Source organism: Crinia signifera, chromosome 1 (assembly GCF_055691185.1).
Source record: "Crinia signifera chromosome 1, ASM5569118v1, whole genome shotgun sequence".
Taxonomy (NCBI): Eukaryota; Metazoa; Chordata; class Amphibia; order Anura; family Myobatrachidae; genus Crinia; species Crinia signifera.
This window is the reverse complement of record NC_139217.1, coordinates 314359672-314374995: the sequence shown is the minus strand read 5'-3', so window position 1 is coordinate 314374995 and position 15324 is coordinate 314359672. Positions and strand designations below refer to the sequence as shown.

At 43.9% G+C, this 15324-nt stretch overlaps 1 protein-coding gene across 3 annotated transcripts in view; it reads left to right on the top strand.

The window, feature by feature from the left end:
* Positions 1–15324, top strand: part of AGTPBP1 (ATP/GTP binding carboxypeptidase 1) — a 168182-nt gene that overhangs the window by 127227 nt on the left and 25631 nt on the right. For all 3 annotated transcript variants that reach the window (XM_083186409.1, XM_083186406.1, XM_083186414.1), the window contains exon 24: positions 2035–2211. In XM_083186409.1, the coding sequence (XP_083042535.1) occupies positions 2035–2211 (177 nt within the window). The remainder of the gene's footprint in view (positions 1–2034; positions 2212–15324) is intronic.

Sequence of the window (15324 nt, the reverse complement as noted above, 5' to 3'; positions counted from 1 at the left end):
CCTCCTGCGCCACCTCAAATCTTGCGCCCAGAGTGCATGCCCCCTTAGCAACCACCCTGTTACAGCCCAGCATTACAGATTCAAAGGATAGATTTACAGGAGATTTTCGATATGTTTAGATTCATGTCCTAGTGCGTCTTATTCGCATTGCATTGAGACAAAGACACATTTTTTTGGCAAATAAAGGCACAAAAATTCTGTTGAAACGGTAGACTGGTTCTTTGGTGCCATGTAGAGCCAGCAGCATAGTGTTGGCTTGTGTTATGGTCCTCATATTGCAATTTGAGTAGTATCCATACTATCTATTACTGGAGACTGCCCATCGCAATTATAATTATCGCATATGTTCTAACATATGCGATAATTATAGCAAAGGACAGCTCTTGCGTTAAGAGCTGTCCTTTGCGGTGAGAGTCGCCGGGTCCCAGCAGGTCCCGGCGGCTTCCCCCTCCCTCCCACAGACCCACACCCGGCGCTGCTGCTGCACCGGGCTCTCCTCCTCCCTGCACCCGGAAGAGGATTAGTGCAGGGAGGAGGTCACAGGTCGGGGCAGCACAGCTCTGTGCTGCCCGTACACAGGTGAGGGGGCGATGCGGGGCGGCGGGGGTCCGTGCGGGGCGGCGGGGGGACGTTGCGGGGCGGCGGTGTGGGATGCGGTAGAAGCCCATTGGCTTCTATGGGTCACCGCCAGATTTTTCTGGCGATGCCCCCCACCGCGGTAACCCGGCGGGGGATGCTTACAGCATCCCAAAATGCGGTAAAAACCCGATAACGGGGTTTTTACCGCATTTCTAGCTTAGAGAATCTCCCCCATAATCTTAACTGTACACAAAGAAAATTTTGATGGAACTAAATTGATATTTGGTTGTATATTTCCCTACATGCACATTTGATGTACAACTGGCCGTATCTGGTCAATGGATCTACGATGTCTAGGTCGACCACGCTTAGCCGAATGTGTCTAGATAGACTCCTAAAGATAGTCGACCGCATCTATATGAACAGTAACAGAAGTTAGACACACGTAGACCTATGTGAAACCTCATGTTGACCACGCTCCCGTCAATCTAACGCTTGAGTCTAACTTTTTTGTTACTATAGATCTAGACACGGTCGACTATCTTTAGGCGTCTAACTAGCTGAGTTTGACTAAGGTAGGTCACCCATAACATGGTTGATCTAGACAGAGTAAATCTGCTATACCATAGCTCAACTGTTAGATCCTGCCAAAAAATCTTATAGTAATTTGAAGCCATTGCCATCTTGTGGGCATTTTACAAATTGACATGCTTTTTTTTTCTTCATTCATTTAAGCTGTGGTCACTAGGTCTCCCCTCATTAGGTAGTCATTAGGTCGACACGTGAAATATATTGACATGGTCATTAGGTCGACACAAGCATTAGGTAGACCTGGACAAGGTCGACATGATTTTTTCATGTGTTTTTTTTTTTTTTAAAGAGTGATTTTTTTCATACTGGAATAACCAGGTGGGCTTAGAGTGAGAATATAATAGTGTGTAGAGCATTGTGTTGCACCGTGCCCGAAGCATGGGGAGCAAAGTGGTACACTTGTATGGTGTCCATGTTGAATTAAATCGACATGGACACAAAAAAATCTGAAAAACTCATGTCGACCTTTTTCATGTCGACCTAATGCATAGTGATGGTCGACCTATAGTGGTCAACCTAAAGTTTTGTTGACCTTATGGAGACCCGTACCCCATCTACAGTAAGTACCTAAACTATTTAAAACTTTCAATGGAAGCTTTGCAACATCTTTGTGCATTTTCCATTTGACCTGGCACTTGCCACAAATCATTGTTTTAATCAGAAAATGTAGATAAGGGGGTGGTAATTCTATGTCACCCAAGCTCTTGTGGAACTACACATACCCTGCCATTGGTTTTCAATGCCTAGCAAAACTGAGGTGGGGCATGCTTGATTTTTTTAGTAACACAATGGATGGAGGGTCACATGTTGTCTACCGCTGATATTTGATTCCCTTTTTCCTCCCTCTTTTCTTTCCTTACCCAGACTCTGCCTAAAGTTCTGAGCCAGCTCGCCCCAGCATTTTCTTTGAGCAGCTGTAGCTTTGTGGTGGAAAAATCCAAGGAATCAACTGCTCGAGTGGTGGTGTGGAGAGAACTGGGAGTCCAGAGGAGTTACACAATGGAGAGCACTCTGTGCGGCTGTGATATGGGGAAGTACAAGGTATGACAAAGCATTCACTCTGACCACTGCAAACACAACAATAACCGCAACATGGGAGTTACATGGGTGTAGTGTCCTTTGGCTACTGAACACCGATAATAATCGCCAGGTGCGAGGTCTTCAGAGTTGATCATTTACATGGCAAAGCATACCATGTAATGATTGCCCTTTTTTAAAAGAAAAAAGGGGCCGAGGTCGGTTGGCTTCCTGCACGTCTGCCAATCTCTGAGTCCTTGATATCCCACCTTTCTTTATATTATCAGTTAAGACACGTTTAAATAGGCAAAGGTGATTTAGCATCAGTTTGACACGTGAAGATGTCATTTTGTTGACAATTATAAACAAACTTTTTAGTGTTTTGTGTATTTTGCTTCTGATTTTCATATCGCCGTAACATTTGGCATACACTTTGCTAGTTGACATGGTAACATTGTGTGTGGGGGCTGTATAAATTAAGCAGGATCTACAAAAGAAAGGGAGCAGACATCGCTGGTTCTCTAGCATACAGTAGTTGCCGATTCCCAGGGGCAGTCCAAGGATTTCAAGGTTTGGCCTGCGTGCCACTACTATATATTGGAAATGTCCCTATTATCAGAACTTGGAATCTGATTGCTTTCTATATACAATGTCATTCTTTGGATCTGTGTTTTCAAGGCAGAGTAAATTAATATTGGATCATTTGGAGTATAAATAATGAAAATGTAAACCCAAGTTCAGGAAACCTTCATGAAAGTGTTTGTTGTGCACCATTGTTTATCTTAACCCCTGATGGAGCCTCCTGTCGCCAATTCATATGTTAAGCATAGTGTTGAAGCAACAATAAAAGAAAATAATTATATTAGCCAGAAATGTATTTTTCATCTATTTTTTTTCTCCCTCTGAAGAATGGAGGGCCAGGGTGATTTAGGAGATGCCGTGGAAAGTGGCCGGTTCTGATGTACACGGTGCTTTTACTTCCACAACAACGATTAGCTCCCACTTCATTTGGATTGATCTTTTAACACACAGGCATTTACTTTGGTATTAGCGCCGACTTTAAAGACTTAGCACTATTATTGCAGTCAACTGACAAAAAGGAGAAATAGGTGTTAGCTGGTATATATGTGTGTGTGTGTGTGTGTGTGTGTGTGTGTGTGCGCGCGCGTACTGGCTGCTGCTTACACGACCACTACCAGTGCTGCCGTTGCTGTTGTCCTTTTACTACTACTGTTACTGATATTGTTGAACATTCTTATTACTATAGTAGTACTACTAGTGGCATATTATGGAGTACTGTTACTGCTGGACATTGGTATATTACTACTGCGGAGGTTGATGCCTTAAACTAATTACTATGACCGGAACTACATATGCCCAGTCACTTAGCACACATGCTTGCTAGAAGTTTTGGCTGGTCCCCATATTTTAGGCAATGTAGCATGGATGTTGGCTGTAGTATCTCTGGTGCTAATGCAAAGTTGGAAACTAATCTATCATAATTTCTCCCACGTTAAGTACATAGAACGGGGTTGTCCGGCATGCCTTCTGTGAGTGGACCTCCTCTATCTGTACTCTTGTTTTCACAGTCCACATCATTATCAGTGTGCACTTGCACCAGCTTTATCTCTAAATCAGCAGTTCTCGATCTCGCCCTCTAGTTTTCCCAACTGGTCACATATTGAGGAGATCTGTTTGTGGAAGCAGGAGGGATAATTACTGGACCAGCAAAATATATAATCCTGTGCATGTTAAAAAAATTTGAGAAATCAGAATCTGTTGATGGCACTTTTACGCTTGAGCCAAGAACCACTGCCAAATGATCAAAAGTTATGGCTGAAAACTGGTATAATTCTACAAACACCCCCAGGGCCACCACTAGGACCTTCAGTCGCCCAACCACCAATGCCCCCCCCCCCCCCCCCCCCCCCCCTGCCGCTAGGAATTGCAGGGCCCAGTACTGACCTTCAGTCTGCCCCCCCCCATACGATTACAACTGGTTGCACTGTGTATTGTGCGTGCCTGGCTGGGGGGCCAGCGGCTGGGGAGGCTGTGTGCAGCTGCGGGGGTGGGTGGGCGTCACCGTACCGCTGTTGCTGTGGGCAGCTGCCCGGGCCCCTCCAGAGGCCGGGTCCCGGGACAGCTGTTCCCATAGCACCCCCCTGTCGGCTGCCCTGAACACCCCTCTCTGCATGCCTCACAATTCCATTACTATACTTGCTCTATATGAGAATGCCTGAACCAGCCCAGTTATTATTATTATTATTGTTTATTTATATGGTGCCACAAGGGTTCCGCAGCGCCTGACAATACATAGATGAGCAAAGAACAATACAAGAATGATTGTGATGTACAGTACAAATGCAAATTAGGACAAGTACATAGTAAATAAAAGACATTGATGCAATTAGAACAGTGGCAGAGAAGAGGAGGAGAGAGGGCCCTGCTCGCCCCTTCAGCCACAAATGGTGATGTTTTAGTTAGAGTACCACTCTGCATTGCCTTAAGCTTTGCATGTCTGGTTCTGGAGTATGTGCAGAGCAAAAGATCTGCTCCGCAAATAAACTTACATCAGACTCTCTACAATGTCAGAGCAGTTCCTATCACAGAGCATTAAAAACAAAAAATATAAGGTGCACCATATTTTAAGAAGTAGGAATGCCCACTACCTATCTAGTCAGTGCGGCGCGTTCCATGCAGATATTTTCCCCTGCATCCTGGAAAATAATATTAAATGTTGGAAGTTATGGTGTACTCTGCTTTGGTTTCTTTGTAATGTAAAAGGGAAATTGATATCACTGTACAACCTCTCACAAGCCTGAAGCCAGGATGTTGCTCATTTCACAGTACAGAGGCAGGGCTTGTGCTGCCTGTCTGTGACATCTGCTTCTCTTTCTCCTGGAGTTAAAGGTTCTGCTTATGCTAAGTTAATACTTTGATTTGTAGACTTTCTTTTTCCTGCTCAGAGCGCTTCCTATCTTGGTTTTTATTTGCAGGCTTGCATGTAATTACATTGCGAATTGTAGACCTCCAGACATTCAGGACAGAATAGTTGTGGGTATTTAGTTTGCCAACTTACACCGAGATAATGAAAATTACTTTAACTTTAAAATGTAAACAATCTTTAACTTCGATTTCACATTTAGGTCCTAGAAGTTTGTCTCCCATGAACCTTCCAATGTTCCGCAACTGCTTTGAGGTACAACTTAGATGGGCTTTTGCAGAAATGATTGCAAATCAGACCTTAATCCTGCATTGCATGCATAAAACTAAATGTTTTTTTTTTTGTTTTTTTTTTATGCTGGTTACGTATAGAGTTGCACACATGTCTGTGGTCAAATCACCATCATGTGTACTGGTACCAGCTGTTTTCTTGATGCAAAAGATCTGAAAACAGGCATACCGTATTACAATCTGCCACTTCTATGCACTGTTTTATAGGAGTACTCCTCATTACCAACCAACTTACGCCTTCTCAGTCACAAAGGAAGATAACCAGATTGCATGTAGTTCTGTATGCTTTGTTCCAGTGCGTGCACAGTTCAGATACTTACAAGATGCACTCAGCAAATTGACTTGTGCTACGTACGGATGACTGGCGGTGGGGATGTCCGTGGTCAGGATACAGAGCCCGGCACCCAGATTGAGAGAATCCCGACAGAAGAGTCTGTCTGCTTCCCTTTCCCTGACCTTAACCGCCCCCACTAGTCCCTAACCCACGCTGCCCTAACCTAACCTCCCCACTGTGTGCCTAACCTTTGCCTCTTTCCCCGCAGCCTAACCCCAAGTCCCCTCTACTTCACCACCACCCCCCTTCTTGCCTTATGCTAATGCTGAGAAGGGGTGTACCAGCGCTGGCTGTACAAATATGTAGACCAGACGGTTTCTGAAAAATTATTACAATTTATTCTACAGAAATATAAAAACAAATATAATAAAAACACATTGATAAGTAACTAGAGAGCACAAGATGTTATGTCCATAGAATATGGAGCTCCACAAATAGTGGCTTTGCTGAATGAATTTCAGAAGAATAAAATATTATTACCATCTGCTGTATCACTGGTTGTTGTACCAGGAGTGGGTGTGATGATAAGTCCCGATACAAGGTTCCCTCTTGGGGTTTGGAAAAATCTCCCTATTCGGCATCTTCTCCTTTAAGATGGACTTTGTTAGGAATTTTGCAGAAATCCCATCTATTGTAATCCGATAGGTCAGGAGGTCATGGACGTCATTGGGAGAAAGGGCATCACTTGGTAGCAGGTGGATATTTTTCATTCAAGGTAGCTCAACGCGTTTCCCCGGATGTTTGCTGTCCGGCTTCCTCAGGAGCAAGTGTGAAGCCGGACAGCAAACATCCAGGGAAACGCCACTATTTGTGGAGCTCCATATTCTATGGACATAACATCTTGTGCTCTCTAGTTACTTATCAATGTGTTTTTATTATATTTGTTTTTATATTTATGTAGAATAAATTGTAATAATTTTTCAGAAACCGTCTGGTCTACATATTTGTACAGCCAGCGCTGGTACACCCCTTGGTACTTGTTTCCTAGCACGGCCACACCGATTCTAATCGGGGGCATCGCAGGTAAAAAAATCTCATCGGTCGCATCGCATGCGTGCTAAAAAATCGCATGCGATGGTCCCGACGCGATGCCCCCGATTTCCCATAGGGAACAATGTTAAATGCCTCAATTTACCCAAATGAACAGGGAACAATGTTAAATGGTCCAGAAACCCCCAAAAACACCCCAGAACAGTGAAATGGCCCCCCAAAATTAGTTAACTCCACCCCACGATCAACGTGAACCCGAAGCGTGGCGAGCGCAGCGAGCCCGCGAGGGGCGGCGGTACGCGTCCTCCGACCTTTTCATACCCCCACTATCCACGTCGGCGTGGAGTTGAGAAAAGAATAGTGTGGCGAGTGCAGCGAGCCACCGAGCCCGAAGCGTGGCGAGCGCACGCGGATACCTTCACAGTTATACGCGTCCCCTCGCGGGCTTCACAGGTGTCTGTGGCGACGCGGACACCTGTGAAGCCTGCGAGGGGACGCGTTTACCTGTGAAGGTATCCGCGTCCCCTCGCGGCGCTCGCCACGCTTCGGGCTCGGTGGCTCGCTGCGCTCGCCACACTATTCTATTCTCAACTCCACGCCGACGTGGATAGTGGGGGTATGAAAAGGTCGGAGGACGTGTACCGCCGCGGCTCGCTGCGCTCGCCACACTTCGGGTTCACGTTAATCGTGGGGTGGCGTTAACTAATTTTGGGGGGCCATTTCACTGTTCTGGGGTGTTTTTGGGGGTTTCTGGACCATTTAACATTGTTCCCTGTTGATTTGGGTAAATTGAGCCATTTAACATTGTTCCCTATGGGAAATCGGGGCCATCGCGTCGGGACCATTTAATGCTTATTTAGCCGCATGCGACGCGACCGACGCAATTTTTTTACTTTTCAATGCATTTCAATGGGAAATCGGGTCCATCGCGTCGCGGGCCATCGCATACCACTATTAAGGGCACAAGATCAATGCGATTGTGGCCGTGCTAGGAAACAAGTACCCACCCCTTCTTTGTTTCCATATTGTTTTGGGCCTGACAACCCAGTACCAGCAGCTGTTGATAGCGCACCACTCAAATCTATTTCTTCCCTTATGCTAATGCTCCCTGCTTCCTTACTGTTCAGCTGTTGGCGCTCCAGCCCCGGCATCCTCATTGCTATCGGGTTCTGGCGTCAGTATAGCGAATAACGGCTTTTCAACCGACAGGAGGCTAAATGCATCCCCCTCCGTCTTGCATGCAATCGCTTTCTGCATGAGTACTCATTGCGACGGTGATTGCATGTACTCTGCCACGACAAGTCACAGTGTGTGTATCGATTGTGCGTTCTTATGGAAGCTGGCGAATATGCACCTGCCTGCACACTAATTGCGGCAGACCAGTCAGGTTATGCATCCACTGTAATTCAGTCATTCACCCATATCTATAGGCAAATGTGGGATATGGTGGCTAGGTCGACAGTATGTCGACCACTTAAGCTACACAGGGCTTAGGTTGACACATGAAATAGGTTGACATTGTCGGAAGGTTGACACAAGCAAAAGGTAGACATACATTTTTCACTGAGATAGAATAGTGTGCCGAGTGCAGCAAGGCTCCGTGCCCGAAGCATGATGACGGCATCGAGCTATGCGAGGGGACAGGGTACACTGATACGGTGTCAATGTCAACTTACGTCAAAATCAGCACAAGAAAATTAGAAAACCGCATGTCGACCTTTTGACTGTCGACTTTCCCATTCTCAACCTAATGCTTGTGTCGACCTTCCTACCCTGTCAACCTAGTTCATGTGTCGACCTTTAGTGGTCAACCTATTGCATGTCGAACTTTATACTGTCGACCATATGACCCACAGCCCTTTATTTTGTGCCTATTTTATATGTAGTATTTGTGACCATATTTTACTCTTTATTTTTTGCTACTCTCATCCATGCATCACCTTGACAATGAAGTTTGGGAGTTGTCCTAAGTATCAGTACTAGAAATGACAGTTGGATCTTTATACATAGATCCATCCACCCTCACTAGCCCAATCTGTGAAATCCTGTGACATTTAGAGATGATAAAGGAACAGGCCAGCAGAGGTCCTTCTACAGTTGTAAGTGCTGTGATCCTGCTAAATTGAATGAAAGGCATTTGTATTGAAGGAGAATTTTCTAAATTTCCAGCAATGGGCCTTACACATGTAATGACCTGTTGAGCGATGCTAGATCACTCAGAACACTCAGCATGACCACACAGCGATGTGCCAGCGATGTGTGCTGACTGATCTGTGAGCCAGTGTTCTCCGCTGAGAACATTGGCTCTGACCGATTAATAACCTGCGTGCCAGTTTCTAATCAGCCCTAGAGTCAGCCCCACGGGCCACGCATTTATATCGCTATGTAGACATTCCAGCATTTTCTGAGCTAACTATCGCTCCGTGTGTAGGGCCCATAAGAAATGTAGATAAAACTCTATAAATCGGTCTTCTAGATTTTATAATACTTTGCAATAGGCACTTAATCCCAACTGTTTTTTTTCTTAAATCGTACCTGTATGTATCATTATTGTACAGAAATGTGAGAAGTCTTCTGGTGACATAATTCATTGTGTATTCTATGTAAACTGAGCAGACACACCCAATCTTATGTTACACATTGTATTATATTGTGACTGTATATCCTGGTGGTCACTAAGTGGTTTTAGACTTGACAGAGACAGATGAGTATACCACTGGTGCATTGCTTTCTTAATCATTCTTGATGCAGTCATTTGATTGATGCACTGTCATAACCTTATGAAATTATGTCTCATAGAGTGTAATTAGCTGGTTTAACACACCTGGTTAAATCTCCCATAATAAAACAAGTGGTGTGTCATTATTTCCTGCAAGAGGGGAAGTTTTTTTTACAAGTAGCATATTGAAGACTATGTGTAAGCAGGGTCAGATTTAGGTGCCAGGCTTCCTCTAGACACAAGAGTAATGGCCACCCCTGTGCCAAATGTTATTATTTTCGTTGTTTAGTTATAAGCCCTCATTTAATGATTTAGAACTTAACCCTTTCCCGACCGGGCGTTTTTTGTTAACTTTTCTTTTTTTTTTCCTCCTCGCGTTCAAATAAGCGTAACTTTTTTAATTTTCCGGCTATATAGACACATGAGGGCTTTTTTTTGCGGGACAAGTTGTGCTTTTTAATGGTACCATTTACTATACCGTATAATATTCTGGGGAATCAGGAAATAATTCAATGTGGGGTAAAAAGGAAAAAAAAACGCAATTCCACAATTTTGCGCTGGTTACGGTTTTTTTGGAGTTCATAGTTCGTTTAAAATGATGGGTTATCTTTATTCTATGGGTCGTTACGATTCCGGTGATACCAAACTTATATAGTTTTCGTTACGTTTTACCACTAAAAAAAAAATAGAAAATTTTACGGTTTTTCTAATTTGCGTCGCGTCGCCATGTTCTGCGGCTTATAACTTTTTTATTTTTTCACCTACGGACCTGGGTGAGGGCTCATTTTTTGCGGGCTGAAGTGTACTTTTTAATTAATACCATTATGGGATATGTGCGACTTTCTGATCTCTTTTATTTACATTTTTTTGGGTAGGCGATGCGACCAAAAAACGTAGTTTTGGCGTTGGGAATTTTTTTCCGTTTACGCCCTTAACCGTGCGGGATAACTAATGTTATATTTTAATAGATCGGACTTTTAGGAACGCGGCGATACCAAATATGTTTATTTTTTTTATTTATTTTTATTTGTGAAATGGGGAAAGGGGGGTGATTTGAACTTTTAATATTTTTTTATTTTTTTTTAATTTTTTAACTTTTTTTTTTTTTTACTTTTACTACAAGGCCCCCTAGTGTACTTGACCACTAGGGGGCGCGATCGCCTGTACTAGGTTCAGCCATAGAGCTCTATGGCTGAACATAGTGATTTTCAGCACTTCCTATTACATCCTGCCTCAGGCAGGATGTAATAGGAATGCTGACATGGCCAGCACAGGGGTCTACATTAGACCCCTGGCTGCCATGGCAACCGATCGGCACCCTCCGATCTCGCCGCGGGGGGCCCCGATCGGCGCCGGAGGGGGGCGCCCCCCCTCCTATCAGCTATTTAAGCACTGCGGGCGCTTTGCCCGCGGTGCTTAAAGGGTTAAACGGCCACGATCGGCGAACTCGCCCCTCGTGGCCGTGAGAGCAGGTACCTGGCTGTAATATACAGCCATTACCTGCTCTCTTTCAAGCCAGCTCACTCCGTGAGCTGGCTTGATTCCCCCGCAACCGTCATATGACGTACATGTACGTCATATGTCGGGAAGGGGTTAATATAATCATTAGAAAGGCATGAACTATGACATTTTGTTTTCTTTTTATTAAGTGGGACAACTTATAGTGGTAGTCTCTGCTTTTCCTATCTATTTCTACTCTTCAAGATAGTGGGCAGGATGTACTAAGGGGAAAATGTGGTAAAACATCTGTTTTACCGCATTTTCATATGTATTAAAACCTGACCGCATTGATACCACATTGTAGGGTATCACCACCTTTGGGTGGCAATACCCTATAGAAGTTTATGGGCTTCTTTTCACAGCACGACGCCTCCGCCACAAACCCGCCGACCCCCCTGTCCCCTCCCTCTGGCTTACCTTAGTCCAGGTCCTCCTGGACCCGGAAGGTAAGCCCTTCCTCCCCCTAGTAACGCAGCCGGACATCCTTCCGGCTGCAGGGGGGAGAAGGAGGCGTCAGGGACAGCCTGCTTAGGTGTCCCCGGCGTGAAGGCATCAGGAGGCTGCAGGGAGGAGACGGAGACTCCCCGCACACCACAGTACGGGTATCGTGGGCAGTCTCCTTTACCGCACTGCTATGCCAGCCGCATATGTTAGTACATATGCGCTGGCATCGTGGCGGGCGGCGATGTATATTAATACATCCCGCTCAGTGTATGGTACAATTAATATTAGAGTTACAGAAAAATTTCGGATTGACTACTAAAACAAGCATCTAAGTGCCACCCCCAACAAGTGCTACCCCTAGGCACCTGCCTTACATGCCTATTGAGATATTCACCACTGTGGAAATGATCACATCTTGTTATGTTTACATTTTCTGTGAGTTCATGTCCTCTTTCCAGCTATGTTGCACATATACACGAAAATTTATAGTCTCTTAGTTGCGCTCTTACCACCAGGACTACTTAGTGGTCAGGGTACAGTCCTTTTTCAAGTTCTTTTTTCCTTTTTCTTTCCAAGAAGTTTATAACATGTGGAGAGCACAAAAGGAAAAGACCATCGTGTTTCACAAAAAAGGTATAATCTTATCCCAATAGGGTCCACCCTTCTTCTACTATGGGTAGTGGAAAGTTCTTTCTTTAGTAGGGAACCACAGTGATGACACACCACTCAAGCAATCCAAAGATATTGCTCACATCTTTTACTTACACGACCCAGCTGTGTATCCTCATATCGCTGTTTCTTTTGATGGAGGTCATATTTTTGGTTCAAAATAATTCCCCAAAAAAGGTATTACATTTTTAAGATCAATTTATTTGATTAAAAATCAATTAATAAAAATCAAGTACCACAACTAGTTGGAATATATGGAAAGGAATAAAGGGTGATATGTGAACCCGGACACGCTCGCCCTTAGGGGTTCCAATCGTGCAGTGTGTACCTGAATAGAGCACCAACGCGTATTGACATATATGATGTCTTTTTCAAGGTGTATATACAGCCTGACTGCATTTTTATACCCACTGGTTAAACCTGAAGGTGTGGTTTGCAAGAAACCGGAAGTTGTACAAACGTTATATTTGTACATACTTAAACAGCATACACCTTCATACTTTAGGAGGCGTTTAAATACATAAAAGAATCCCAGGAAGCTTTAGCATGTGTTCACAGTATCTAGGTGTAAAGTGTAGCTAACCCCTTCCTGATGTTACGCACATGGACAATCATTAGGAAGGGGATAGCTACACACAGTGTTTCGGCACATTTCAAAGAAAAACACAATTGTTACCCTACACAGCTAACCTTATTTTGTGGTCTCCAGATGATTATAGATGCCTGGAGAAAGAATGATATAGAAGAACATTTGGCCCAAGCAGAAATGTGTACGATCTTCAATTTTGGTACCCTACATCCAGGGGGACTAAATCTCGATTTTGAGACTAAATGGTTCTTATGCTGGTCTTAATAGTCCCCATTTTTAGAATATAACTTGTTTACTGTAGTTTATATTTATTTATCTTAATTGTTTTTAAAGTGTGATTATGGGCCTTATTCTAGTTCACTCTTTCTGACAAAATCCTTCTTAGATGGACAAAACCATGTGCACTGCAGGGGGGAGCCGATTTGAATTGTGCAGAGAGAATTAGATTTGGGTGAGTTATTTTGTCTCTGTGCAGGGTAAATACTGGCTGCTTTATTTTTACACTGCAATATAGATCTCACTTTGAAGTAAAACCACACCAAAATCTAATTCTCTCTGCACAAGTTACATCTGCTCCACCTGCAGTGCACATGGTTTTGTCCATCTAAGAAGCATTTTGTCAGAAAGAGTAAACTAGAAAAAGGCCCTATGTAACTAGAAAGCCTTGGCATTGTCTTCCGGGTTGTGTTTCCATGGTAGGTGGAACGCATTATATAAACCAATCAGAATTGTGGAGGGATGTGTGTTTATTTTGCCCTAATCCATTTCTTCCACCGATGTCCAATTTTTAAAACTACGGCATTTCTGTTGTTTGATGCGTTCCAGATGGTTGAAACGCAAATCATCCCAGTCTGCCAGCCGGAAGTAGAGCTCCATTTTTTGAAATTGCAAAAATGTTGTGAGGTGCACAAGGTCCTCCTTGGTGATTGCATACGGACAGTGGTCTGACTAGGTAAAAACAATGCACCACTCACAGGCATACTCTGAAACTTAACCCATTCCATTATGTACTTAAGTGCTCTGTTCCTGGACTTCCCTCTTAATGTATGATGGCCATCACCTGTCTTAAAACAGCCTTCTCACCATTTAACTAGTTGAACACAGGTGATGGCAATCATACATTAAGAGGGAATTCCAAGAGCAGAACATTTTGTACCTAATGGAATGGGTCATGTTGGAGTGTATGCACAGGGTGTTGGGCAGCCCAAAGACTATCCCATCTGGTATGAACCAATAGAAGGGCTAATAGGGCGCAATTCATAGCAACTTTACATTTTTGTGACAGGAGTAATGTTTCACTACACACTGCAATGCTGCAGACCATTCAGAATGCCCATTTTTAACCATTGTCGGCCTTAAAAAGTGCCTGCAATGAGTATCCAGGAAGCATCTTATCCTGGAACCACTGTAAGAGCTTTGACACTCTGTGGTTTCATCCGTTTGGCAAAATGCAGAACGGACAAAATCTGCGCTGGGTAGCAGCGATGCCCACCCTGTCCTAACATGTCAGTGTGTGCAGAGGGAGATGGGGGGCCTTTCACAAACACACGTTTTTGGTTTGCTGGTGCTCTCCCCGCCCCCAACTTGTCATCACTTTGAAGCCCGCCCCCAGAATTAAACATGGCAGAAATAGATGTAGGTATATTGTTATACATTTTTATATTTTATTTTCTATTGAATTTTATACTTTTTTTTCATAAGACCCTGTTAAATCCAGCTAAAAAAAAACGCTGTCAGGCAAAAAGTCGGACAAAGTTTGTCCGGCTTTTTGCTGTCCAGTCAAAACCGGAGTGTGTAAAATAGCCCTAAGAAGGCTACATGGCCCAATGAATCATGTTTTCTGTTGCATCATGTGGTCTGCTGGGTACATCTAAGTCCTTTTAGCTATCAAAAGGTATTGTATCAGGATGCATTCTGAGGAGAAGATAAGCTGGTGGAGGATTGTGATTGTTTGGGCAATGTTCTGGTGGACATTAATTTGATGAATACCACCTGCATAGTTGCAGATCAGGTACATAATTTCATTGCAACTGAATGGTTCAGTGGAAGTGGTCTCTTTCAGAAAGGATTACACACCCTGCCACACTAGGGATTGCCTGGGAATGGTTTGGTCTGGGTGGAACAGCAGGTGATGAACATATAGTAAGGGAGATCAGCCTTGCATCTACATTAAAAAGGGATTGTATTGGTGAGAGACTGTTTTAGGGAACACCAGGAAGGTCAGTGCTGGATATTCTGAGTTAATGAAATAGAATTTTTGCAGTGTCTGGTGTAAGATACAGGCATATGCTGTATATGTATTGTAGATGTCTGTAACAGGAATGTGTGGAACAAAGGACAGTACAGAGTCCAGGATAACACCTTGGTAGCGTGTGAGGTAAAATTGCTTATCTAGTTATCAACAGTGATAGAGATATCAGGTTGGTGACTACTACTGGCTTGTGGAGATATTATTCTGTTTGGGAAAAGATAAAGGGTCGATTTCAGAGATGATGCTACAGGCTAGGCATCTGCATCTTTTGAAGCAGCTGTTGTATGAAAATATGATCATCCCTCAGATCAGAGTGCTACAGTATGTCTGAGGAAGCGGAATCGGTTCACCATTGCAACCACCCATCCATTTTCCATTTCTTTAACTATTCCTGGGGATTTCTCTAC